Genomic DNA, 26,118 nt, shown 5'->3' with positions numbered 1-26,118 from the left:
GGGAAATCGTTTAAAAGAGATTGCGCTATGAAACCGACATCTAATACTTCGAAGGATTTCCACTGCAATGGATCGTTAGGAAGGAAAAGTCGCATTGGTCACTGGAGCGAGTGTCGGAATCGGCGCAGCAATTGCGAGAGAGCTTGCGAAAAATGGCATGAAAGTGATTGCCGTCGCGAGGAGATTAGAGAAATTGCAGGAATTGGTGGCAAATATCAAAGGCGAATACAAAGCCGATATTTATCCAATGCAATGTGACGTTCAAAAGGAAGAAGATATTCTCAAAGTGTTCGAATGGGCCCACAAGAAACTAGGAGGTGTTGATGTATTGTTTAACAATGCTGGCGTGGTATATCCTGAGCCGATTATAGGTAAAGTGTAATCTTTTCCTTTTTTATTCATTCTTTTTCTTTTCAACATGATTTAGTCGCAAAAACTTTTCGCATAGCAACAAAATTTACAAAATGTCTAGATGCGTTATAATAGCTTAAAGTTGCACGTTGCAATAAAGTTGTCTTTACTCGTAAAAATCTTTCATATTTGTTACTTTTTGTTGAAAGAGGGAAAAACAGCAAACTATCATCACATTATGAACGTAAACGTGATAGCGGCGACAATTTGTTCACGGGAATTAGTACAATCCTCCAAACGACGCAAAACACCGGCTCACATCATTAATATCAGCAGGTATTGAACATGATAATCAATGCAATGCAATTAAGTTAATTCTATCCATTGGTATTTTTATGTGTGTAAGTTGTGTAATTTGTATCGTTATCAAATATGGTTTAGTGACGATCTTGTAATAGTTTTATGTAATTTGTTTCCTTGTTTATGTAAAACTATGATCGTGTGTACATATGTGTTACTAATTCTTAAACTTAAAAATAATAATCGGAATTATTCTGTACTACTTACTATTAATAGCCATTTATTTAATTTACAGTATAACAGGACATCATGCAGAGCTAATTAATTTACCAATGAGTGTCTATCCTGCCAGTAAATATGCTCTTACTGGCATGGCAGCAACTCTACGTAACGAATTGACAAGCTCAAACCTTGACGTAAAAGTCACGGTAATTAATCCCTAAACCTTATCATAATATTATATAAATTGTTACATTACTACTTGCAATTGAGTCTACAAGTATGCACTATAATGAATCAGATTCGATATAGTGTTATGTGACAACTCTTTATTACATCTTTCTCATAATTTAACTTATATTGAAACAAAAAGTTCATAATTTTATTTGATACTATTTGATAATATATATTTGATACATTATGTTTCTATTAAATATCGTATGATAATTGCTTTTTTGCAGCAATGATAAAACCATGTGTCCTAAACTGTAATAATTCTTTTTTAAATAGAACATCAGCCCCGGAGCAGTAGAGACGGATATGGCAATGTATTTTGAATCCTATATTAAAGAGCATGATGTAGGTCTTCTACTAGCTAAAGATATTGCAGATATGGTAGTTTGTGTTTTAAGTACACCACACCACGTGCAGGTATGACTAGGAAAAAATACATAACTATCATATATAATCTGTTAATTTATAATGTTATTTATAAAATATGTTTAGTAAAGAAATAAACATTATGTTTCAAGAAATAACAAATTTCAATGATGTAATTAATACATGATATATTCTTGAATTATGTATGTAAAAATATTTTATGTCGCCATGTAGCTAAATTTTACAAACGCTAATACATTTGTCCGGGGAATCCATATCAAATATTTTAAACATTTCGCTTTTAAATTAATAGTTGTAGAAGTAAAGAATTTGTTTTCAGATAATTATTATATACACAAACATTTATTATGTTTCAGATATGTGAAATGATTGTCATACCGTATAAACCTTCAAGTAAAACTTCATCGTTGGTGTTTAATATATAATTGTACTGTGTATGTTTTTCTATGAAAGTGTGAAAAACATAAAATGATGAAGACTTTATGAGAACAATTTACAAAATTGGTGTATGCGAAATCAAACGATATATGTAATATAAAAGGATCACATCGATAATCAGTCTATTTAGTTGTCCTTCGCGCATATATAATGTATACGCATTCATTATATATGTATATGTATATATCATTATGTATGATAAGATATTTCCACCGTTCTGTATGATAAGAAAATGCGCTGTTGCATATGAATATAAATGAATCATGATAACATGCAATAATATTATTAAAATCAAAAGTCGATGAAAAGATATTAGTAAATAATAACGGACCTTAAGAAGTAAAAGTAAAAAAGGATAATTAAGAAATTCTTTCATAAGGATCACTTGTCACGATTTAAGAAATTAACAACAGGAAATAAAGTATATATTTTTACTTCCATCTATGGTTATAGCTCTACTTCTATATAACTTCACAATCGGTTGTACTCTCCCTTCCAGTTTCCTCGATAAATCCAACTTAATTATATGCAATATCGTCGATGTAAATGAGGGAAATCGTTTAAAAGAGATTGCGCTATGAAACCGACAGCTAATACTTCGAAGGATTTCCACTGCAATGGATCGTTGGGAAGGAAAAGTCGCATTGGTCACTGGAGCGAGTGCCGGAATCGGCGTAGCAATTGCGAGAGAGCTTGCGAAAAATGGCATGAAAGTGATTGCCGTCGCACGAAGACTAGAGAAATTGCAGGAATTGGTGGCAAATATCAAAGGCGAATACAAAGCCGATATTTATCCAATGCAATGCGACGTTCAAAAGGAAGAAGATATTCTCAGAGTGTTCAAATGGGCAAACGAGAAACTAGGCGGTGTTGATGTATTGGTTAACAATGCTGGCGTGGTACATCCTGAGCCGATTATAGGTAAAGTGTAATCTTTTCCTTTTTTATTCATTCTTTTTCTTTTCAACATGATTTAGTCGCAAAAACTTTTCGCATAGCAACAAAATTTACAAAATGTCTAGATGCGTTATAATAGCTTAAAGTTGCACGTTGCAATAAAGTTGTCTTTACTCGTAAAAATCTTTCATATTTGTTACTTTTTGTTGAAAGAGGGAAAAACAGCAAACTATCATCACATTATGAACGTAAACGTGATAGCGGCGACAATTTGTTCACGGGAATTAGTACAATCCTCCAAACGACGCAAAACACCGGCTCACATCATTAATATCAGCAGGTATTGAACATGATAATCAATGCAATGCAATTAAGTTAATTCTATCCATTGGTATTTTTATGTGTGTAAGTTGTGTAATTTGTATCGTTATCAAATATGGTTTAGTGACGATCTTGTAATAGTTTTATGTAATTTGTTTCCTTGTTTATGTAAAACTATGATCGTGTGTACATATGTGTTACTAATTCTTAAACTTAAAAATAATAATCGGAATTATTCTGTACTACTTACTATTAATAGCCATTTATTTAATTTACAGTATAACAGGACATCATGCAGAGCTAATTAATTTACCAATGAGTGTCTATCCTGCCAGTAAATATGCTCTTACTGGCATGGCAGCAACTCTACGTAACGAATTGACAAGCTCAAACCTTGACGTAAAAGTCACGGTAATTAATCCCTAAACCTTATCATAATATTATATAAATTGTTACATTACTACTTGCAATTGAGTCTACAAGTATGCACTATAATGAATCAGATTCAATATAGTGTTATGCGACAACTCTTTACATCTTTCTCATAATTTAACTTATATTGAGACAAAAAGTTCATAATTTTATTTGATACTATTTGATAATATATATTTGATACATTATGTTTCTATTAAATATCGTATGATAATTGCTTTTTTGCAGCAATGATAAAACCATGTGTCCTAAACTGTAATAATTCTTTTTTAAATAGAACATCAGCCCCGGAGGAGTAGAGACGGATATGGTAATGAATTTTGAATCCTATATTAAAGAGCATGATGCAGGTCTTCTACTAGCTAAAGATATTGCAGATATGGTAGTTTGTGTTTTAAGTACACCACACCACGTGCAGGTATGACTAGGAAAAAATACATAACTATCATATATAATCTGTTAATTTATAATTTTATTTATAAAATATGTTTAGTAACGAAATGAACATTATGTTTCAAGAAATAACAAATTTCAATGATGTAATTAATACATGATATATTCTTGAATTATGTATGTAAAAATATTTTATGTCGCCATGTAGCTCAATTTTACAAACGCTAATACATTTGTCCGGGGAATCCATATCAAATATTTTAAAAATTTCGCTTTTAAATTAATAGTTGTAGAAGTAAAGAATTTGTTTTCAGATAATTATTATATACACAAACATTTATGTTTTAGATATGTGAAATGATTGTCGTATCGCATAAACCTTCAACTAAAGCTTCACCGTTGGTGTTTAATAAATAATTGTACCGTGCATGTTTTTCTATGAAAGTGTGAAAAACATAAAATGATGAAAACTTTATGAGAACAATTTACAAAATGGGTGTATGCGAAATCAAACGATATATGTAACATAAAAGAAACACATCGATAACACTGGTCAACACTGATTTTGTTGCAAAAAACCTATGCTACATGACTTCACAGTATTGTCACATGGTTTTTTGTTTCATAACATTAAAGTTTAAAGTTCAAGCTTTAATTTGAGCCCACATAGAGTATTCTATCACGTCCCCGTTCCTTTGTGACAGAGGTTCAAAAAGTGCCAAAAACAGGTTTTTTTTAACTATGTGACCTCATTTTTCTCAAAAACGTAACGTGATGGAACATTTTGGGTTTCAGATTTGTAATCTACAGGAAAAATCCTATCGAAATGACCTGGCATTCCTTTTGTGACATAAAAATGGTCGAAAATTGTTGACCAGTGTAATCAGTCTATTTAGTTGTCCTTCGCGCATATATAATATATAATATATACGCATTCATTATATATGTATATGTATATATCATTATGTATGATAAGATATTTCCACCGTTCTGTATGATAAGAAAATGCGCCGTTGCATATTATATGAATATAAATGAATCATGATAACGTGCAATAATATTATTACAATCAAAAGTCGATGAAAAGACATTAGTAAATAATAACGGACCTTAAGAAATAAAAGTAAAAAAGGATAATTAAGAAATTCTTTCATAAGGATCACTTGTCACGATTTAAGAAATTAACAACAGGAAATAAAGTATATTTTTACTTCCATCTATGGTTATATCTTTACTTCTATATACAGGGTGTCCGATAAGTAACTTCTATTCCGAAAGAGGGTGGTAGATTGGGTCCAACTGAAAAGAAAAGTCGTATATCATTTTCTAAAATTCGCAATAATAACCGAGTTATTAACCGATTAATATTAACATATAAGAGCGCGAGGAGCGAGAGGCCGGACTCAGTAGGTATTTACTTCTTAGATCTCCTAGCGACGACGGACGCGTCCGATAGCGAGAGGCGGAGTAACGCGGCGGCGAGCGGTGAGCGGCGAACGGCGAGCGGCGAGCGATCATGACATAATAATACTGCGCCGAAAAAAGTGTCCTTCCGGTGACGGCAAGATGATGTGCTATCTTTTCCACACCACCTTGCGGTAGATAGCTTGGTGCGTTTTTTTATAGTGGTTTCCCCGGTAGGCCTAATCCACTCTCGTTATTTATCACTCTCGTTATTAATGATCATTAATATAAAAGTTGCTCAAAATGCCTCCCTCCTGCTTGTACACAAAGTTCGGCCCGATATGGCGCACCGTGCAACGCGCGACATTGTTCGAAGGGCCGAATTGTGTGTACAAGCAGGAGGAAGGCATTTTGAGCAACTTTTATATTAATGATCATTAATAACGAGAGTGATAAATAACGAGAGTGGATTAGGCCTACCGGGGAAACCACTATAAAAAACGCACCAAGCTATCTACCGCAAGGTGGTGTGGAAAAGATAGCACACCATCTTGCCGTCACCGGAAGGACACTTTTTTCGGCGCAGTATTATATGATCAAACTAACTCCTGGGTGAAGTTCGATCATAATTATGCGTATGCTTCGTCCGAGTAGATAATGTAGTCATGTTCCATGCTACTCCCTCTTCCAACAAGCATCTTTAAAGCTTCGCGCCAAAAAACAAAGATTCGCGCTCGCGATTGCCGTCGCATTAGCGCCACCTCGCCGCGCAGTGCGTCTTCATGGTTTAAAGCACATCACAAATCGAAAAGGGGGAAGAAACACGAAGTGTACAGTAGTCCCTGGGTGAGGGTGGGAGAGTCTACTCGGACGAAGCATGCGCATAATTATGATCGAACGTCACTCAGGAGTTCGTTTGATCATATAATTATGCTCTGCATTCGTCCGAGTAGATAATGTAGTTATTCAAAGCTGACGATTTGTGATCAGTTGAGTTTATTCCTGCGAGACAGCCGGGAATAGTTATACACGTATGTAACCCTGAGTATAGGGTTTAAAGAAGGGTACAAAGTATACATACATAATAATAACGCAAAACAGAACAGTAAACTCCGGAAAACAACAATGTTAACTTAAACATATGGAGAATACGAAAAGTAAACAGGTCAAACTAAATATAGCACGAAATGTAATCGTAAATAAAAGTTTTAACTGTTTAAGATAATCGTGCGTGCCACATCTGTCGATGGCATAACAGGCCTGTTATAAAAATTTGCGAAAGTGGAGGAATTCGGAGACCAGCCTGCCGTTTTACGAATATCCTCAATGCTAATACCTCGTCGAGCCGCCGCTGAAGAACTAGCATGGCGAGTGGTATGCGTAGAAAATATGGAGGTATCAATTCCTCCCTCAGAGAGAGTCAATCGAATCCACCGACTAATTGTCTGAGAGGATGCTCTCCGTACGGGCTTCTTGAAGGGAACAAATAAGGCCGAAGGAGGCTCTGCCAAAGAGCTTCCGGATTTTTCGGTGTATAAGCGTAGGAGTGGAACGATTGATAGGGCAGGCTGGTCTTCAAAATGATGAAATATCATGACCGGTTGACATCGGTTTATCCCCGAAGTCTTAACCCGGTCCGGCGCCTTAATAATAACGGAATTCTCTAGGAACTGTATATTATCGCGTCGTATGAGAGATAACGTCTGTACCCTCTGAACCGAGGCGAGAATTAATAGTGTGGCTAATTTACGAGTGAGCAGTTCTAAGCTCACGGTTTCATGGGGCCATAGCGAGGCCAAGTACGTAATAACAGGCGTTGGATCCCCTGTTAAGGGGGGAGCCTGCTTTAGAACGCTGAAAATAAGGTATATTTTACGAATTGTTTTTGGAGAAACTATACAGCGGATCGTTATAAAACTTTGATGCATTTATTAGTACATGTTTAAAGATAAAAAAAATTATTTTTTGATTTGAATATTCGCTTGTAGAGGTCGTCCTGGAGAAATCTTAGTGCAGCCGCGTCGCCGGCATTGCAAATTGCTGAGCATTCTCCTGCCTCCAAATTTCGTCTAAACTGAAAAATTGAAATATGTTCTCGTTATTTATGAATTCCCATCGTCGATGAACCAAAGAGAGAAGAAAAAAGTTGAAAAGTGCCAAAATGGTGGAGCTTGGAACACAAAAGTACGATTTTTAGGCAAAGTTTTTGAACTTTTTCATGCAAAACTAATTGTTTAACTTAATGTTTTTATGAATATTAAAGGTTCATCAACGATGGGAATTCATAAATAACGAGAACATATTTCAATTTTTCAGTTGGGATGAAATTTGGAGGCAGGAGAATGCTCACCAATTTACAATGCCGGCTGCACTAAGATGCCTCCAGGACGACCTCTACGGGCGATATATTCAAATCAAAAAATAATTTTTTTGTCTTTAAACATGTACTAATAAATGCATCAAAGTTTTATGCATTTATTAGTACATGTTTAAAGATAAAAAAAATTATTTTTTATTTGAATATATCGCTTGTAGAGGTCGTCCTGGAGAAATCTTAGTGCAGCCGCGTCGCCGGCATTGCAAATTGCTGAGCATTCTCCTGCCTCCAAATTTCGTCCAAACTGAAAAATTGAAATATGTTCTCGTTATTTATGAATTCCCATCGTCGATGAACCAATGAGAGAAGAAAAAAGTTGAAAAGTGCCAAAATGGTGGAGCTTGGAACACAAAAGTACGATTTTTAGGCAAAGTGTTTGAACTTTTTCATGCAAAAATAATTGTTTAATTTAATGTTTTTATGAATATTAAAGGTTCATCGACGATGGGAATTCATAAATAACGAGAAAATATTTCAATTTTTCAGTTTGGATGAAATTTGGAGGCAGGAGAATGCTCACCAATTTACAATGCCGGCTGCACTAAGATGCCTCCAGGACGACCTCTACGGGCGATATATTCAAATCAAAAAATAATTTTTTTGTCTTTAAACATGTACTAATAAATGCATCAAAGTTTTATGCATTTATTAGTACATGTTTGAAGATAAAAAAAATTATTTTTGATTTGAATATATCGCTTGTAGAGGTCGTCCTGGAGAAATCTTAGTGCAGCCGCGTCGCCGGCATTGCAAATTGGTGAGCATTCTCCTGCCTCCAAATTTCGTCTAAACTGAAAAGTTGAAATATGTTCTCGTTATTTATGAATTCCCATCGTCGATGAACCAAAGAGAGAAGAAAAAAGTTGAAAAGTGCCAAAATGGTGGAGCTTGGAACACAAAAGTACGATTTTTAGGCAAAGTGTTTGAACTTTTTCATGCAAAAATAATTGTTTAACTTAATGTTTTTATGAATATTAAAGGTTCATCAACGATGGGAATTCATAAATAACGAGAAAATATTTCAATTTTTCAATTTGAATGAAATTTGGAGGCAGGAGAATGCTCACCAATTTACAATGCCGGCTGCACTAAGATGCCTCCAGGACGACCTCTACGGGCGATATATTCAAATCAAAAAATAATTTTTTTGTCTTTAAACATGTACTAATAAATGCATCAAAGTTTTATAATGATCCGCTGTATAGTTTCTCCAAAAACAATTCGTAAAATTATACCTTATTTTCAACGTTCTAAAGCAGGCTCCCCCCTTAAGGCGTACTTCGGTTTAGAGGGCTTTAAGACGGATACTCCCTTGAAGAAGCGTCTAATTCTTTCGTCGGAGCCAATACTACTATTCGTTATCAGTGATATTGCTGATCGATATGAATTGAGGGTCCCGTAAGACGTAATATTATGAAATTGTGCGGCTAAAAACTTGAGAACTAGCGTTGTATTAGGCTGAAACCAGTCAATGTCGCGTTCGGCGCAGAAGGACCACCAGAGCCTGATAGGCTTATTATATTGGGCCAGAGTCGAATTAGCAAGAGACGCCAGGGCTACCTCTATCGACTCCTCCGGAAATCCTTTTCGGCGAAAAGCTTGCCGGACAATCTCCCTGCAATCAGGGGAATGTTGTGCCACGTTGGGTGTTGACTCCTGAAGGGAGAAATTAAAAGGTTAGGATCTGGTTCAAATGCAATTATGTCGGAAATACATAATTTATGAAAAACTGGGGACCACGGTTGAGCTGGCCATCTGGGAACCACTAAAACACCTACTGCTCCATCATTGACTATTTTCCGTAAAACTTTAGTAATTAATACGAAAGGTGGAAAGGCATAAAAATAAAATTCACTCCAATCTAGCGTAAAAGCATCAATGGCGGTCGCGAACGGATCCGGAAACCAAGAAACGAAGGTCTGGCATTTTGCGTTGATATAGGACGCAAAGAGGTCGATGTCGAAAGGACCGAAATGCTCTAAAATCCTGTCGAAAGAGCGGGAAGTGATCTCCCACTCGGTTTCAACCGAAACGATTCGAGATTCTCTGTCGGCCACGACATTATCGGCAGATCGAATGTAAGATGCAAAAAGATATAAATCGCGGGACTCACACCATTGCCAAATCGACTTTGCAAGAGCCGAAAGTTTCGGAAATCGCGAAGAACCGCCCCTGTTGATGTAAGCAATCGCTGTCGTATTATCGACCCGGAGTAATATGTCTCGGGAGTGGAGATTGTCCACGAAAGAACGGAGGGCGTATTCCACAGCCTGCAATTCGAGAAAATTGATATGCTCATCTCTATCCTGGTCGGACCACCAGCCGTGCGTTTGCTTCCTACCCATAGAGGCACCCCAACCGGAAGGTGAAGCATCTGAAAAAATTACGTGAGAAAATTTTCGTCTTAGTAACGGTCGTTCAATCGGTGGGGAGCGCAACCTGTGCAGCCACCACCTGAAATCAGGCTGGAGTGATGTGGGTAGCATCATACGAACGTCGTAATCATTATTAGAGTCTATGCAAGCGAGGAACTTTTTTCTCTCAAAGTCTCGAATGTATACGAAACCATAAGCAACTGTTCGGCAAATGGAATTCAGCGTTCCTATGAGCCTTGCAAAATCTCGAATCTTGCAAGATTGTTTATTGGAGAATTTGCGCAGATGTTCAAGTATAACTATTCGCTTGTCCTCTGGTAAGGATATAGTCATCTTGGAGGAGTCCAATATAAAACCTAAATACTTCCTCCGCCGGCTTGGGACGAGCTCGCACTTTTGCGGATTAATGAGAAAACCCAAATGAGCAAGCAACTGGAGAGTTGCGTTGACGTTCGCGGCGCAGTCCTGAAAGGTGTCACCGAACAGTAAAAGATCATCTAGATAAACGATAGACAAATAACCCCTCTCGCGTAATGTTGCGATCACTGGTTTCATTATTTTTGTAAATATGTACGGGGCTGAAGAAAGACCAAATGGTAAGGCAGAAAATTCAAAGATTTCCTCCTGGAACGAGAACCGTAGGTACTTCCGGTGGGTGACGTGAACTGGAACCAAAAAATAGGAATCTTCCAAATCGATCGAAGCCATAAAAGAACCCGGAGATAGCAATCGGGTGGCCGTCGTTAGGTCCTCTAGCTTAAAATGAGGTGCAAAAATATATTCGTTAAGAGGTTTGAGATTCAAGATAAACCGTTTGTCGCCGGAGGCCTTGTCGATCAAAAAATAGGAAGACAGATATTGGTCTGGTACAAAGTCAACGCGTTGAATAGCACCCTTCGTAAGAAGACGGTCGATCTCTGCTGCACAAAGAGAGCGTTCGGACGCGCTCAACTGTGGTTCCCGTAAATATGGCCGAGAAGGAGGGATTTGAGAAAAGGGAAGTTTGTATCCCGATATTGCAGTCAAGATCCTCTTCTCATTAGTAATTTGGGACCAGGCGTCTACGAATCTAGCCAGACGACCAGCAGTGCTCACCTCTAACGGTGGTATCGAGAGCTCCTCGTGCGAGACCTCGATCGGTGTCTCGTCGGTCGCGGCGCAGCCTTTGCCTCTCGACGAGACTTCGGTTTGTAAGCAAAGGCTTTCGCATTTCCCTGCGAAGAAGACCTTGGTTGAAATTGAGGTTTCGCCGCACTCGAAGTACCTGGTTTTGAAGCTGGTGGGTGTAGAGTAGTCAGGCCTTTCATTAATTTATTTGCCGCTGTAGCTTCCTTCATCTTGTTTAAATATTGCTCGCCAAAAAGCTGAGTATCAATAGAAGTCTCTAACGCGTTTCTGGCCGATGGAGTCAGCATCGGAGTAATCAAAGCACGTCTATTCCTCGAAACGTGATGTATATGCGAGAGCAAACGACCTGTATCGCTCGCCCACTCAAAAATGCGCTTGCCATCCCATTGCTCTTCCGGCTTCAAAAGTTCGGACACCAAATGTGCCTGAGCCGTTATAGCTGCTGCGACCATACCTTGCGTGATGACCTGGTAGTCGTCTCTCTTAACGGAAGTCGATGGCATAACCTGCTCCACTTCCGTGTTGAGTGTAGGAGCCTTAGCAAATGGCAAGTTCTGCGGAACGGGGTACTTCTTGCATAGCGCAAGAGTCGTCTCTTTGGGCAAGCCGCTGATAATAATGGCCGACCAAGTTTTCGTAATAAGATCATGGACGGATGGACCCGTAGCGGCACTATCGAGATTGGCGCCCATCAAATTCATTTTGAATGCGTCAACATCGTGCGCTGGATCTACCGGCACCGGAGCGGTGGAGGAATTCTCTGGAATATGTGGCAACTCTGGTTCGCCCCCCTGGAGAACTGCTGAAAGGAAATATCATACAACCGTTTAGACGTGTCTCCATGTACAAGCTCGTGATCATTAAATGATCCACGGACAAGACCATACTCCTGGTACTGGTTCGTAGTCCGAGCCTGAAGGGCATCAAACAGTCTCACAATCATTGAATGATCGACGGACAGGACCATACTCGTGGTAGTGGTTCATAGTCCGAGACTGAAGTATGTCATGCATGCCGGGCGTGTCTCTTGGACAGCCGCGTGATCATTAAATGATCGTTGGACAAGACCAAACTCGAGGTAATGGTTCGTAGTCCTGACATACAATATGTAATTACCCTGTGTGATGCCGGAAGTCTCCACAACCTCAGTCGGCGAATCGCTGATCGCCTCGATGTCCGGTCCCTCCGGAGAAAAAGACTGTGGGATGAGAGGTTAGAATGATGATCATGGATCTCTCGCCGCCTCTCCTGAAGCGGGCTGGACTGAGTGAGCACCTCTAACAACTTGTCCAATTTACCTTCCAAATCAGAAGCTCTCGGACGGTCCAAAGGACACGGGAGGGTCACGAAAACGCACGCGGGGGATTCCCCGTGCACGGTCTGACCGCGGAGATCCATATCGGCGATTTTCCTTGTAAGACTCGCACTCACTCTCGTAAGGGTGATCGCGTCTACGCGATTTGGAACGAGAATGTTTCCCCATTTTACGAAAATATGGGGAGCACACGCGGAAACGATGCGCGTTGTTCGGGAGAACAAGAAACACAATGAAGACGCACTGCGCGGCGAGGTGGCGCTAATGCGACGGCAATCGCGAGCGCGAAACTTTGTTTTTTGGCGCGAAGCTTTAAAGATGCTTGTTGGAAGAGGGAGTAGCATGGAACATGACTACATTATCTACTCGGACGAATGCAGAGCATAATTATATGATCAAACGAACTCCTGAGTGACGTTCGATCATAATTATGCGTATGCTTCGTCCGAGTAGACTCTCCCACCCTCACCCAGGGACTACTGTACACTTCGTGTTTCTTCCCCTTTTCGATTTGTGATGTGCTTTAAACCATGAAGACGCACTGCGCGGCGAGGTGGCGCTAATGCGACGGCAATCGCGAGCGCGAATCTTTGTTTTTTGGCGCGAAGCTTTAAAGATGCTTGTTGGAAGAGGGAGTAGCATGGAACATGACTATATTATCTACTCGGACGAATGCAGAGCATAATTATATGATCAAACGAACTCCTGAGTGACGTTCGATCATAATTATGCGTATGCTTCGTCCGAGTAGACTCTCCCACCCTCACCCAGGGACTACTGTACACTTCGTGTTTCTTCCCCTTTTCGATTTGTGATGTGCTTTAAACCATGAAGACGCACTGCGCGGCGAGGTGGCGCTAATGCGACGGCAATCGCGAGCGCGAATCTTTGTTTTTTGGCGCGAAGCTTTAAAGATGCTTGTTGGAAGAGGGAGTAGCATGGAACATGACTACATTATCTACTCGGACGAATGCAGAGCATAATTATATGATCAAACGAACTCCTGAGTGACGTTCGATCATAATTATGCGTATGCTTCGTCCGAGTAGACTCTCCCACCCTCACCCAGGGACTACTGTACACTTCGTGTTTCTTCCCCTTTTCGATTTGTGATGTGCTTTAAACCATGAAGACGCACTGCGCGGCGAGGTGGCGCTAATGCGACGGCAATCGCGAGCGCGAATCTTTGTTTTTTGGCGCGAAGCTTTAAAGATGCCTGTTGGAAGAGGGAGTAGCATGGAACATGACTACATTATCTACTCGGACGAATGCAGAGCATAATTATATGATCAAACGAACTCCTGAGTGACGTTCGATCATAATTATGCGTATGCTTCGTCCGAGTAGACTCTCCCACCCTCACCCAGGGACTACTGTACACTTCGTGTTTCTTCCCCTTTTCGATTTGTGATGTGCTTTAAACCATGAAGACGCACTGCGCGGCGAGGTGGCGCTAATGCGACGGCAATCGCGAGCGTGAATCTTTGTTTTTTGGCGCGAAGCTTTAAAGATGCTTGTTGGAAGAGGGAGTAGCATGGAACATGACTACATTATCTACTCGGACGAATGCAGAGCATAATTATATGATCAAACGAACTCCTGAGTGACGTTCGATCATAATTATGCGTATGCTTCGTCCGAGTAGACTCTCCCACCCTCACCCAGGGACTACTGTACACTTCGTGTTTCTTCCCCTTTTCGATTTGTGATGTGCTTTAAACCATGAAGACGCACTGCGCGGCGAGGTGGCGCTAATGCGACGGCAATCGCGAGCGCGAATCTTTGTTTTTTGGCGCGAAGCTTTAAAGATGCTTGTTGGAAGAGGGAGTAGCATGGAACATGACTACATTATCTACTCGGACGAAGCATACGCATAATTATGATCGAACTTCACTCAGGAGTTAGTTTGATCATATAATACTGCGCCGAAAAAAGTGTCCTTCCGGTGACGGCAAGATGGTGTGCTATCTTTTCCACACCACCTTGCGGTAGATAGCTTGGTGCGTTTTTTTATAGTGGTTTCCCCGGTAGGCCTAATCCACTCTCGTTATTTATCACTCTCGTTATTAATGATCATTAATGTAAAAGTTGCTCAAAATGCCTTCCTCCTGCTTGTACACACAATTCGGCCCTTCGAACAATGTCGCGCGTTGCATGGTGCGCCATATCGGGCCGAACTTTGTGTACAAGCAGGAGGGAGGCATTTTGAGCAACTTTTATATTAATGATCATTAATAACGAGAGTGATAAATAACGAGAGTGGATTAGGCCTACCGGGGAAACCACTATAAAAAAACGCACCAAGCTCTCTACCGCAAGGTGGTGTGGAAAAGATAGCACATCATCTTGCCGTCACCGGAAGGACACTTTTTTCGGCGCAGTATTATTATGTCATGCATCGCTCGCCGCTCGCCGTTCGCCGCTCACCGCTCGCCGCCGCGTTACTCCGCCTCTCGCTATCGGACGCGTCCGTCGTCGCTAGGAGATCTAAGAAGTAAATACCTACTGAGTCCGGCCTCTCCTCGCTCCTCGCGCTCTTATATGTTAATATTAATCGGTTAATAACTCGGTTATTATTGCGAATTTTAGAAAATGATATACGACTTTTCTTTTCAGTTGGACCCAATCTACCACCCTCTTTCGGGATAGAAGTTACTTATCGGACACCCTGTATAACTTCACAACCGGTTGTACTCTCCCTTCCAGTTTCCTCGATAAATCCAACTTAATTATATGCAATATCGTCGATGTAAATGAGGGAAATCGTTTAAAAGAGATTGCGCTATGAAACCGACATCTAATACTTCGAAGGATTTCCATTGCAATGGATCATTGGAAAGGAAAAGTCGCATTGGTCACCGGAGCTAGTGTCGGCATCGGCGCAGCGATCGTGAGAGAGCTTGCGAAAAATGGCATGAAAGTGATTGCCGTCGCGAGGAGACTAGAGAAATTGCAAGAATTGGTGGCAAATATCAAAGGCGAATACAAAGCCGATATTTATCCACTGCAATGCGACGTCCAAAAGGAGGAAGATATTCTCAGAGTGTTCAAATGGGCCAACGAAAACCTCGGCGGTGTTGATGTGTTAGTGAACAATGCCGGCGTAGTATACAATGACCCGATTATAGGTAAAGTGCACTTTTGTTTCTTCCTATTCTTTCTTTTTCTTTTTAACATAATCACTCAAACATCTTTCTCATAATAACGAAGTTAATAAGATATCTGTCACAAATGTATTATAAGATACTGAACCAGATCTTTTTGCAATATGAATAAATAGAATTAATTTCATTTATAATATTTTAATATATTTTCTCTTTTTTGTAAAAAGAGGGATCAACAAGAAACTATCGCAATATTATGGAGGTAAACGTGATAGCGGTGGCGATTTGTTCACGGGAATTCGTGAAGTCTATCAAACAGCGAAATACATCGGGTCATATCATTAATATCAGCAGGTATTGAATATGAGAACATCCAAAATATAATTGAAATAAATCTATCAAAAAATTCGGTTTATGCTTGTTCGATTTGAGTCTTGTAATTTGCATGATTATTATAATTTAATGATTTTATTTTACAGTGATTTACAAATTAAGAGGAGACTTTTGTTCATTCTTCCTTATTTATAATTATAATCCTATCTATATATATATCCCTATATTAATGAAGACGTCACTTGCTTGAGAATTATACTGTAAATGTTAATAACAATGAGCAATCCATGAAATTATTATTCACGGACCTCTATTACCCAGCATTTATATCTACATAATGCTTATATATGAAATTATTGCATATCATTATACATTATTACGTAAATTGTGACAGAGAAACAAAATTAACTGACAAATTCTAACTTGGATATTTCGGGAGCGACAAATTCGGAAAATGTTCCAGGACGAAATTTAAGCTAGCAACAACCTTTAATTCTTATAGTTAAAGGTACTCGTATCAAGGCCGTTCAATCGCTACTTGCAACTGATTATAGAATGACAAGTCATTCTACGATGAAAGAGAATTGGGGCGCCACACATGTGACGCTGATAGCGAACGTTTTAATGGTAGTATAAATTAAACTCGTTTTGTAAATTGAAGAATTAGGTCCGTTCTACATTAAGTCGTAAGTCGGAGTCAGGTGTCGCAAATTGTTTGTCGTATGTTGAATGTCAGATCCGATTGTAGAATGACTTGCCACTCCACAAGAGTGATTAGATGATTAGATTAGATTAGCTTGGAAATAACTGCAGTTATAATTGTTACTTGGTCTAAAGTTATGTCGCTATATTTCAACGCATTTATTAAAATTAATATTAATATTAGCGTTACCCAGTGTGCACCACGTGGAGGTTGCTGATCGGATTTGCACACCTTGTGGCCCTGAAAAGGGCCGGTTGCTTCGCTTTACACTAATCCATGAGATGTTCAAAATGTCCTCCAGCATTTTCTAAACATAATATACTTCTTCTTCTGAAATTACGTACTGCTTCTTAGTGTAAAGCAGAGCAATCGGCCCTTTTCAGGGCCACAAGGTGTGCAAATCCGATCAGCAACCTCCACGTGGTGCACACTGGGTAACGCTAATGCTGACGGTAAACAGTAAAATACTAAAAAAAAAACTTCAGTGTCTGTTATAAAGCGAGTTATTATCATTGGTCCACCAAAGGTTGAACCTGTGTTTTCGGGATGAGGAGGGCATTTAAAAAAAAATGTTTCCAACAAAAGTTACTTACTTTTCGACGGAGAATCAGAATCTGCAATAAAAAGTATGGGTTTCTGTTTAAAAAATTGGACTTGACCTTTAAATGACCTTGAAAATGACCACGAATGACCAATCTGTTACCTCCACTGAGTGGCCCCCTTCCAACCCTGCAACTTTTGTCTGAAACATTTTTCTCTAAAATGCTTCGTTTCCGAGATATAAGTCTGTAACACCTTAACTGCCCCACCCTGTATATAAAGCATGTCTGTAATGGTTTCCTTCTCCACGGCGCGATAGCGAACGTGTTAATGACCATTTTTTCTTAATTTGCAGTATGACAGGGCACCGTGCAGAGCTAATTAAGGTACCGGCAAGTCTCTACTGTTCCAGTAAATACGCTATCACTGGCATGGCAGCAAGCATACGCAACGAATTACTTGCCGCAAACCTTGATGTTAAAGTCACGGTATTTGAACTTTATGAATGCGCTAAATATTATATTAATATCTAATCTTATTATATTAATATCCACATTGCAGCCCTACATTGAATCAAACATGACATAGTATTTTGCAACATAACTGCTCAATTATTCAAACCTATGTATAGCCATGATTAACAAACTGTTATTATTCAGAATCCCCATGAGATCCTTTAAATAATATTGATTTCTACATTGGACTTCACTAAAAAACTTAGGATATGTTTGAAACTCTTAATATTTCTTTATTTGTGGAAATTAAGCTGTGAAAAATGTTAAATGGTGGCTCATTATTAATCAATAAGAGCAATCAAGAAATAAAATAAACTTATTTTGCCACCCATTATAACAAACAGTTAATTAACAATTAATTGTTAATGAAAATTAACAAAAAATAATTATTTAATAATGCTCTTCCAAATGTACAATAATTACATTTGTTGCAATAATAATAATAATAATAGTAAATTTTAAATATATAATACTTTTACAAAAATAGAACATCAGTCCCGGTGCGGTGGAGACAAAAATGCTATTGACTTGTTATCCCCAAGCCAAAAGGATGGGAAACCCAATGATGGCAAGCGAGGATATTGCAAAAGTAGTAATCTGTGTCTTGAGCATGCCACAGCACGTACAGGTATAATTACTGAAAAGATTTATAATAATTTTGAAACATTTTGTTAATTTGCAATCTCACTCATAAGCATGCAAGTAAAGAAATGAAAACCGTTATGGTTTAATGAATACGTCTCAGTAATTAATCGTTCGAGCAGTTTTACAGCCGAGACTGACAATTAGTCTCACAGTCGCAGTTCTACGTTTCATGTCAAAAAACGTTAAATGATATGATTGCGATTATCTAAAAAATTACCAAATTGCTCTGCTTTTTTGTGATAAAGATACGAAAGAAAGAATTTTGATTTAATAAAACTTTTTCAAGTTATAACACTAACTGTGCACTGCAATAGGATTGGAGCACATTATGAGCAAAATCTGTTAAAATAGTGCGATGGCATTTCTTAACGGAAAACGGTAGAATCGCGGTTATCCTACGTAGCACTCAAACGATTAATATATACAGGGTGGCCATTTTAATTTATACAGTCGATTTTTTAAAACACTAAAAGAGATACGAAAAAATGTTTCAGACAGACATGTCACGATTTCGAGGGGGACATAAGATGATACCATTGGTTTGACCTTGAATAGTCGTTTGAAGGTCACGCGAAGATCACCTTCAATTTCTTAAATTGAAACCCCAACTTTTTATTGCAGATTCTTATTCTCCATCGAAAAGTAAGTAACTTTTGTCTGAAACATTTTTCCGAAAAATGTCATCTTATGTCCTTAAAATGTCCTCAAAACTCATCTTGAAGATCATTTTAAGGACATAAGATGACATTTTTCGGAAAAATGTTTCAGACAAAAGTTGCATGTTTTCTCGCGTAGAATCCGAATCCGTAATAAAAAATACCATGTCTCATTAAAAAAAAATTTCAGACCGGAAGTTAGAATTTCGATAAACAATGACCCGTCTAGTTGTATCCACATTCTCTGTCGTGTATGGAGATCAACGTTCGAACAGTGTATTGTCGAATACCGATTTACGTAATCACGTTTGACATTGTCGATATTCGATATCATGTTATTAAATTGTATATGTGATAATATTTTACGTCGACTTGTAGCTCAATTTTATAGACACTAGTATGTCAAATATTTCAAAACGTCATTTTAAATTAAGTATTGCTCTGTATTATTAACACATTCGCAATGTTTCAGATATTGGACATACTAGTGGAACCACGTACTAGAACAGGTATTCCAGTGCTAGATTACACTGATGATACTGCGTCTTAACAGTCGCACGATACCAGTTCATGCAGAAGACGGAAGCCTAACGTGGAAGACACAAAACTTCAGTTGTCAATAACGGAGATCGGAAGGCATTATATAATATATTCAATTGCACATACACGCGTATACATTTATATGTATGCATCTATGGAACATGTAGCATGCATCAATTAAATAGTGAACGGTGTTCAGTTATATAATACTATATACTATTAATAGCAACAGAGCGTAGTCAACTAACCGAACGAGTTTGCTAATCCTTCAGTAAAAGATTTCATCGAGCAAATCATTACATTGCATTGATTTTATCCTTTATTCCCTTGATTCAAGGAAAGGGGAGATATCCGTAGTCAAGATCAGATAAAATAAATTAAAATAGATTAAATAAATTAAATAAGAATTAAAAATAAATTAAATAAGATAAAATAAATAAATTACATTTGATTACTATTAATTAAAGGTTCTGTTATATTTGTAGCCGAAACGTAAAGCGAAATGTAATATCTGAATAATAAATAAAGCCGGAAGGTTTGAGATTCGCAATGTTTATGAGATGGACATCCTACATGACAACAGTAATAATGCTAATATCTATTGGCTAATATCATCATTATCGATGACGGTGTTGGAGGGGAGCCGCGAAGAAAACTCGCAGTATGCGAGAGGAGACTGCATTCCTTGTGAGAATACGATAAGGAACAGTTGTGATTATAGATTTACGCGCGAAAGTGAAGAAAGATTTCGAGGTACGTTTTGTGATTACTGTGACTCCCGGGCTTTCTTTTGATTACTGTGTTACCAGACTTTTGACTTTTGGGTTTGCAATTATTTATCCTGGCATCACTATCCCTTACGCTTGTGAGCTACATATTTTACAAAGATAAAGTTGGAGCCTAGGTACCACATTATATATACGAAAATAACGTAATGCGCGTTATGATGATATATCGATTTCATGATATTTCGATTGCATTAGAATTATTGGGTCATTAAGTATGAAACTTTACAAATAGAACATAAACTTTTGCATTTTTTGGCACATGGACATGATTTATTTTCAATCGAAGTATGCGCCCATGTTATCTACACACTTCTGCCATTTTAGTGGTAGTTGGTCTGTGCCTCTACTATAGAAGCCAGGAGTACGGGAATCGATGAAGTCGCGGAAGGCTGTTTCGACTGCCTGTTGAGAATTGAAGAATTTTCCTACCAAGAAGTTGTCCAAATTCCGGAAGAAGTGATAGTCGGTAGGTGATAGATCTGGTGAATATGGTGGATGACGAAGAGTTTCCAATTCCAACTCCTGTAGCTTTGCCATGGTCAGTCGTGCAGTGTGCGGTCGAGCATTATCATGCAACAGGATTGGCATTGACCGATTGACCAATTTCGGTTGTTTAATAGCAAGTTGTTGCATCATTTCGTCCAGTTGCTTGCGATATACTTCAGCCGTTATCGATGTACCAGGTTTCATAAAGTTGTAGTAGATAACACCTGACCTGGACCACCAAACAGTCACCATAAGCTTCTTCTGTGTAACGTTGGGTTTCGCGTGATGTCTCGGTGGTTCATCAGCGTTCAACCACTGATGTGAGCGTTTACGATTGTCGTAGAGTATCCACTTTTCATCGCAGGTCACAATTCGATTAAAAAAAGATTCATTTTTGTGACGGGAAAGCAAAGAAAGGGAAGCCTCTAGACGTTGCGCCTGCTGCGCATCGGTCGATTCGTGCGGGACCCATTTGTCCAACTTCTTTATCTTACCAATTGCAGCTAAATGAACAATATGGTGGGTATAGAAACATTGAATATCGATGCCAATTCACGTGTACTTTGAGATGGATCGGACTCTACTACGGCTCTCGAGTGATCATTATCCACCTTCGTCTTTGGTCTTCCACGTGGCTCATTAGCGAGGCTGAAATCTCCACCTCTGAAGTTTTTGAACCAATTGCCAACCGTTGCTTTAGTAGTTGAACCTTCACCAAATACAGCGTTGATATTACGAGCTGTCTCCGACACTGTGGTTCCACGGCGGAACTCATATTCATAAATCACACGAATTTTGGACTTTTCCATAGTTCTATAAAAAAGAATCGACCAATAAAACTAATGAAGATATTTGAACAAACAAATATGACATTTGAAGAGCGAACATACATCTATCACACTAACCTAACCTGATACTGACGTCTGGCGCCAAATTTGAGATAACAAATGTTAAAGATGGCGCTTTTACATTTGTAAAGTTTCATACTTAATGACCCAATAGATTGCAGCCACGAGAAACTCAATGCGATTGTTCCAATCGAATATTCCGCAAGTTTTCCGCATAATTTGCAATTCGATTATTATCGACTACAAGTTAAACGTGCTGTTATTAAGAAAAACTATGATGATGAAATAAACTTCTTCTGCGGATATCACGGAAGATAATTAATTCCTTCGGTTGTCCTTCACGCATAATTTGTACACGTTTATTACATATCATCATACCTATCAAGATAACTACGGATAATAACTGATCGAAACGCTTATATAATTTTGGATACACAGTCACAGTCACAATTATGGCATAACCGCGTCAAGGTTCCAACTTACTCATTTATCTTGTAAAATATGTGGTAGCTCATAATACCTAGAGGCATTTTACGAAATGCGCCGTTACACATATTCCATAAATATCAACAAATTATGATATATGCAATAATGTTAGAATGAGAAATTATTAATAAAATAAATGGTAATAATTAAATGATAATAATAAAATATTGTTCTCGGATTGCACGAAGATTTTCATGTGACCAAACATGATTATTTCTTTGACTGAGAATACCTTGTGTAGTAATATAAATATAGTCTCATCTGTCTACAAAATGTTTTATGAAAATTATGGATCATTATTTCTTTGCAAACACAATGCCTGTTAATGACCTATGATCGTCAAAAGAAATGAAAAAGAAATTTCAACATTATTCATTCCTTTACTTCTATAATTTCAGAAGTCAATATCTTTTGAACGAAACATTTGTGAGCATTTCATTATTATTTAAAAATTTATTTTGAATTAAATTGTCAGGATAATTAATTTGAAAATAAATTTCTAATAAATTTCTAATGAATTGTGTAATAATACAATATAACAAGCAAGATATATTAATGCAATAAGTAATTCTCCAAATCTTTACTTCTGAAGAACATTTCACAATCGGTTGAGATCTCCCTCCTAGTCCGCTCACTGAATTGACTGAACTTAATTACAGTGCCATTGGTGTAGGTGAGGGTAAACGCTAAAAAGAGAGTGCGGTGATTGAACCAGTGTAAACCTTTGAAGGATTTTCGTTGCGATGGATCGTTGGGAAGGAAAAGTCGTATTGGTCACCGGAGCGAGTGCCGGAATCGGCGCAGCAATTGCGAGAGAGCTTGCGAAAAATGGCATGAAAGTGATTGCCGTCGCGAGGAGACTAGAGAAATTGCAAGAATTGGCGGCAAATATCAAAGGCGAATACAAAACCGATATTTATCCAATGCAATGCGACGTCCAAAAGGAAGAAGATATTCTCAGAGTGTTCAAATGGGCAAACGAGAAACTAGGCGGTGTTGATGTGTTGGTTAACAATGCCGGCGTAGTATACACTGACCCGATTATAGGTAAAGTGCACTCTTTTGCCTCTTCCTATTATTCTGTCTTTTTCTTTTTGACATGTATGATTCACATTTTTCGCATAACAACAGTTGACAAAATATCTATGTATGTTATATGCAATATATTGAATATCTTGCAATAGTGATATACATAAAATTAGTTTTATTTATAATCGTTTTTATATTTATTATATTTTGTTAAAAGAGAGTTCAACGCAGCACTATCAGAATATTATGAACATAAACGTGATAGCAGCGGCGATTTGTTCACGGGAATTGGTGAAGTCTATCAAACAGCGAAATGCATCGGGTCATATTATTAATATTAGCAGGTATTGAATATGAAAATAAGTAAAATATAATAAAATATAATAAAATAAATTTATGTAAATTTCTACTTACACTTATTGCGTAATTTACGTGTCCATTATGGTTTAATAAGTTTTGCAGTGGATTAACTATAGATTTCTGTTCTCTCATTTTTCTTTACATATAATTTCATTATTGTTTATAAATTTTCAGTATAGCAGGACATTATGCAGAACTGATTACTGAACCGGTAAATCTATACTCTGCCAGTAAATACGCTCTCACCGGCATGGCAGCAAGTCTACGCCATGAAGTGGCTAAGTCAAATCTTAATATAAAAGTCACGGTATTTAAATTTATTTATAAATTCGTTAATATCGTAATATCATCTTAAAATTTTATCATATTACCTTTATATTATAAATGTCAATTTAATATTAGTTAATCGAAAAGATTTGACTAATGAAAAGTAAACTTATCTTGCTATTGTAACTATGCTATAGTAACTTGTATTGATTATATAACTTCATAATTTTGTTCGGTATTATTTAACAAATACTCTTCTAAATGTCGGAATCGTGATTACATGTTTTGGAATAATTGTAATTAATTATATATTTTGGAATATCTAATAAAATTTTTCCAATTAGAATATCAGCCCCGGTGCGGTAGAGACGGATATGCTTTTGAATAACTATCCCCAACTGAAAGAAATAAATATTCCTATGATATTAAGCAAGGATATCGCAGATACGGTAGTCTATGTTTTAGGCACGCCGCAGCAGGTGCAGGTATATAATTATTGAAAAATAATGTCTAGTAACTTCGATCTAATTTAGTAATTTTGCTCAGTTACATTCTTGATGATGAATTTGTGAGCAGCATGCATAACATTATCTTTCGATGTATAACATGCCTAAATAACATAATTAATATATATTGTGTTATTAAATTATATGTACAAATATTTTATGCAGCGCTGTGGCTCTATTTTATAGGCAGAGGCACTAGTATTATTTGTTCAGACATGCATGTTGGAACTTTTTTACTATCGTTTCAAAATTAAGAATTATGAAGGCTGATTTTGTTTTAAGATAAATATTGATTCATACGTTTGCAATGTTTCAGGTTTGTGAAATGATTGTGTTACCACATAAGGTTTCACACAATCCACTTTCATTCAAGTAATTGTACCGTGCCTTAATACTCACATGAGGCTCATAAATGTCTTTTTATCAAAAAGGGAAAAGCAAAAAGGAATGAAGATTTTTGTAACTTCTCCATCCAACAAATAGAACAAACTAGGAAAAAGGATTGCAATTGTTATATTTATATATTTGTTATATATATAATAAATATTATATAATAACTGCATTTTATCAAATTAAATCAATAACGTTTAAGTAATCGAGTATTTTTATTTTTCCGTAGAGTTACGCAGAGTACAATGCTAATCATACACATGATGTGTCTTTGTGTAATATATTAATATATCTCTCGTTACATTTTATTACATCACATCGAACGGACATGGTGCTGGAGTAACCGGTTATGTACATATCTTTGTATTAAGTTGTGCTGGAAAATATAAACCGAGAATGTACAGTTATTGCAATTCGTGATGACACATATTTAGAAACAATTAGCGTCAGTGGCATGGCGCGTGCGTCACCACCCTCCGTCGAGATTTACAATAATCAGGATTAACGAGATTACGAACGGTGTACGGATGTATCGTATCGAAATCGGTAAAGGTTGACTCAGGAGAGAAGGAAAATTCATTGGGTTGTATTCAGCTTAATAATTAACGGAGTATTGGTCGAGTATTTTGATGTGTATATAACACTTCTTTGTATGCCGCTCGACAATTTTCGCGTAAGTCACGTTCGACTCGAATCACCCGATCAATAAATCGCTTACTTATATCAATGTATTCAATAGGTGCTTCGTATCAAGCGTAATAACGTGCACGTGACGCCGTGAAAATCCCGACGCCGCCTCTATCCTTCCTCTTTCATCGTTTTAGATTTCGAAATCGTGGTCTCGTATTATGCGCATATCGTATAAGGAAAGGCCAGTATCAAGTTAAAGAAAACTCTAGGTACAAACGACCGAGCTACGTGAATAAACGCAAATGGTTGACAATATGTGGCAAACTTAGTCATCGTTTCGCAAAATCGAGAATCGCGTGTCGCCACGCGTTCATTAACAACGATGAGCGACACGCGAGCACAAGCGAGCATGAACGTTAAATATTATGAGCAGCTTTATTCACGCGGCTGGTCGATAATTTTCTCTTAATACAATTGAATGATTCCTCAATGTACTTTAATCCTATCACGCGTTTTGGCCCCTCGTCCGCTGCAGGAAGAAAAATTCAACAATATACCGGCCGGCGCATAGCCGGTGATTAATATTTGCACCTTAGGAAAGAATTACACTAATATTACGATGCTTTATTGCCAATAATACACACATGACATTCGCGTCTTCGTAACAGAAAGCAGAAAAGATGTACAATAAGCCTCCAAAAGTCTTGCTTACTTAAGGGGG

The 26,118-nt window shown here is 37.8% G+C and overlaps 4 protein-coding genes and 1 pseudogene across 4 annotated transcripts; 4 read left to right on the top strand and 1 right to left on the bottom strand.

The window, feature by feature from the left end:
- Positions 1–67: 67 nt before the first annotated feature.
- LOC113563373 lies at positions 68–2,369 on the top strand (annotated as a pseudogene).
- A 162-nt stretch (positions 2,370–2,531) lies between these two features.
- Positions 2,532–5,186, top strand: LOC113561435 (farnesol dehydrogenase-like). Its single transcript, XM_026974889.1, has 5 exons — positions 2,532–2,850; positions 3,040–3,166; positions 3,426–3,558; positions 3,857–3,997; positions 4,321–5,186. Exons 1-5 carry the CDS (start codon positions 2,547–2,549, stop codon positions 4,387–4,389), a joined length of 774 nt encoding a protein of 257 aa, XP_026830690.1. The 5' UTR covers positions 2,532–2,546; the 3' UTR covers positions 4,390–5,186.
- Positions 5,187–5,195: 9 nt separating this feature from the next.
- LOC113563338 lies at positions 5,196–12,654 on the bottom strand. The gene is made up of 6 exons (XM_026974806.1): positions 12,532–12,654; positions 12,373–12,454; positions 11,393–12,055; positions 9,484–11,342; positions 9,033–9,409; positions 5,196–5,271 (listed from the first exon to the last, which is right to left on the bottom strand). The coding sequence occupies exons 1-6, from the start codon at positions 12,652–12,654 to the stop codon at positions 5,196–5,198; spliced, it is 3,180 nt and encodes a 1,059-aa protein (XP_026830607.1).
- A 2,578-nt stretch (positions 12,655–15,232) lies between these two features.
- On the top strand, positions 15,233–20,154 carry LOC105274796 (farnesol dehydrogenase). The gene is made up of 5 exons (XM_011331230.3): positions 15,233–15,699; positions 15,903–16,029; positions 17,607–17,739; positions 18,254–18,394; positions 19,540–20,154. Exons 1-5 carry the CDS (start codon positions 15,396–15,398, stop codon positions 19,615–19,617), a joined length of 783 nt encoding a protein of 260 aa, XP_011329532.1. The 5' UTR covers positions 15,233–15,395; the 3' UTR covers positions 19,618–20,154.
- Positions 20,155–20,255: 101 nt separating this feature from the next.
- Positions 20,256–25,174, top strand: LOC105274797 (farnesol dehydrogenase). The gene is made up of 6 exons (XM_011331231.3): positions 20,256–20,360; positions 22,875–23,262; positions 23,462–23,588; positions 23,779–23,911; positions 24,216–24,356; positions 24,694–25,174. Exons 2-6 carry the CDS (start codon positions 22,959–22,961, stop codon positions 24,751–24,753), a joined length of 765 nt encoding a protein of 254 aa, XP_011329533.2. The 5' UTR covers positions 20,256–20,360; positions 22,875–22,958; the 3' UTR covers positions 24,754–25,174.
- Positions 25,175–26,118: the final 944 nt, after the last annotated feature.

This window comes from Ooceraea biroi, chromosome 14, assembly GCF_003672135.1.
Source record: "Ooceraea biroi isolate clonal line C1 chromosome 14, Obir_v5.4, whole genome shotgun sequence".
Lineage (NCBI taxonomy): Eukaryota > Metazoa > Arthropoda > Insecta > Hymenoptera > Formicidae > Ooceraea > Ooceraea biroi.
This window is presented reverse-complemented; position numbering and strand designations above follow the sequence as displayed.

Bases quoted from the DNA above. Each gene is read 5' to 3' on its own strand.
- LOC105274796 (XM_011331230.3), top strand. From the start codon at position 15,396: ATGGATCATTGGAAAGGAAAAGTCGCATTGGTCACCGGAGCTAGTGTC. The intron at 15,700-15,902 runs GTAAAGTGCACT...TTTTGTAAAAAG, and splicing joins ATACAATGACCCGATTATAG to AGGGATCAACAAGAAACTAT. The intron at 18,395-19,539 runs GTATAATTACTG...GCAATGTTTCAG, and splicing joins GCATGCCACAGCACGTACAG to ATATTGGACATACTAGTGGA.
- LOC105274797 (XM_011331231.3), top strand. From the start codon at position 22,959: ATGGATCGTTGGGAAGGAAAAGTCGTATTGGTCACCGGAGCGAGTGCC. The intron at 23,263-23,461 runs GTAAAGTGCACT...TTTTGTTAAAAG, and splicing joins ATACACTGACCCGATTATAG to AGAGTTCAACGCAGCACTAT. The intron at 23,589-23,778 runs GTATTGAATATG...ATAAATTTTCAG, and splicing joins CATATTATTAATATTAGCAG to TATAGCAGGACATTATGCAG.
- LOC113563338 (XM_026974806.1), bottom strand. From the start codon at position 12,654: ATGGATCTCCGCGGTCAGACCGTGCACGGGGAATCCCCCGCGTGCGTT. The intron at 12,455-12,531 runs GTGCTCACTCAG...CTCATCCCACAG, and splicing joins AATTGGACAAGTTGTTAGAG to TCTTTTTCTCCGGAGGGACC. The intron at 11,343-11,392 runs GTACTTCGAGTG...TCTTCTTCGCAG, and splicing joins CCCACCAGCTTCAAAACCAG to GGAAATGCGAAAGCCTTTGC.
- LOC113561435 (XM_026974889.1), top strand. From the start codon at position 2,547: ATGGATCGTTGGGAAGGAAAAGTCGCATTGGTCACTGGAGCGAGTGCC. The intron at 3,559-3,856 runs GTAATTAATCCC...TTTTTTAAATAG, and splicing joins ACCTTGACGTAAAAGTCACG to AACATCAGCCCCGGAGGAGT. The intron at 3,998-4,320 runs GTATGACTAGGA...TTTATGTTTTAG, and splicing joins GTACACCACACCACGTGCAG to ATATGTGAAATGATTGTCGT.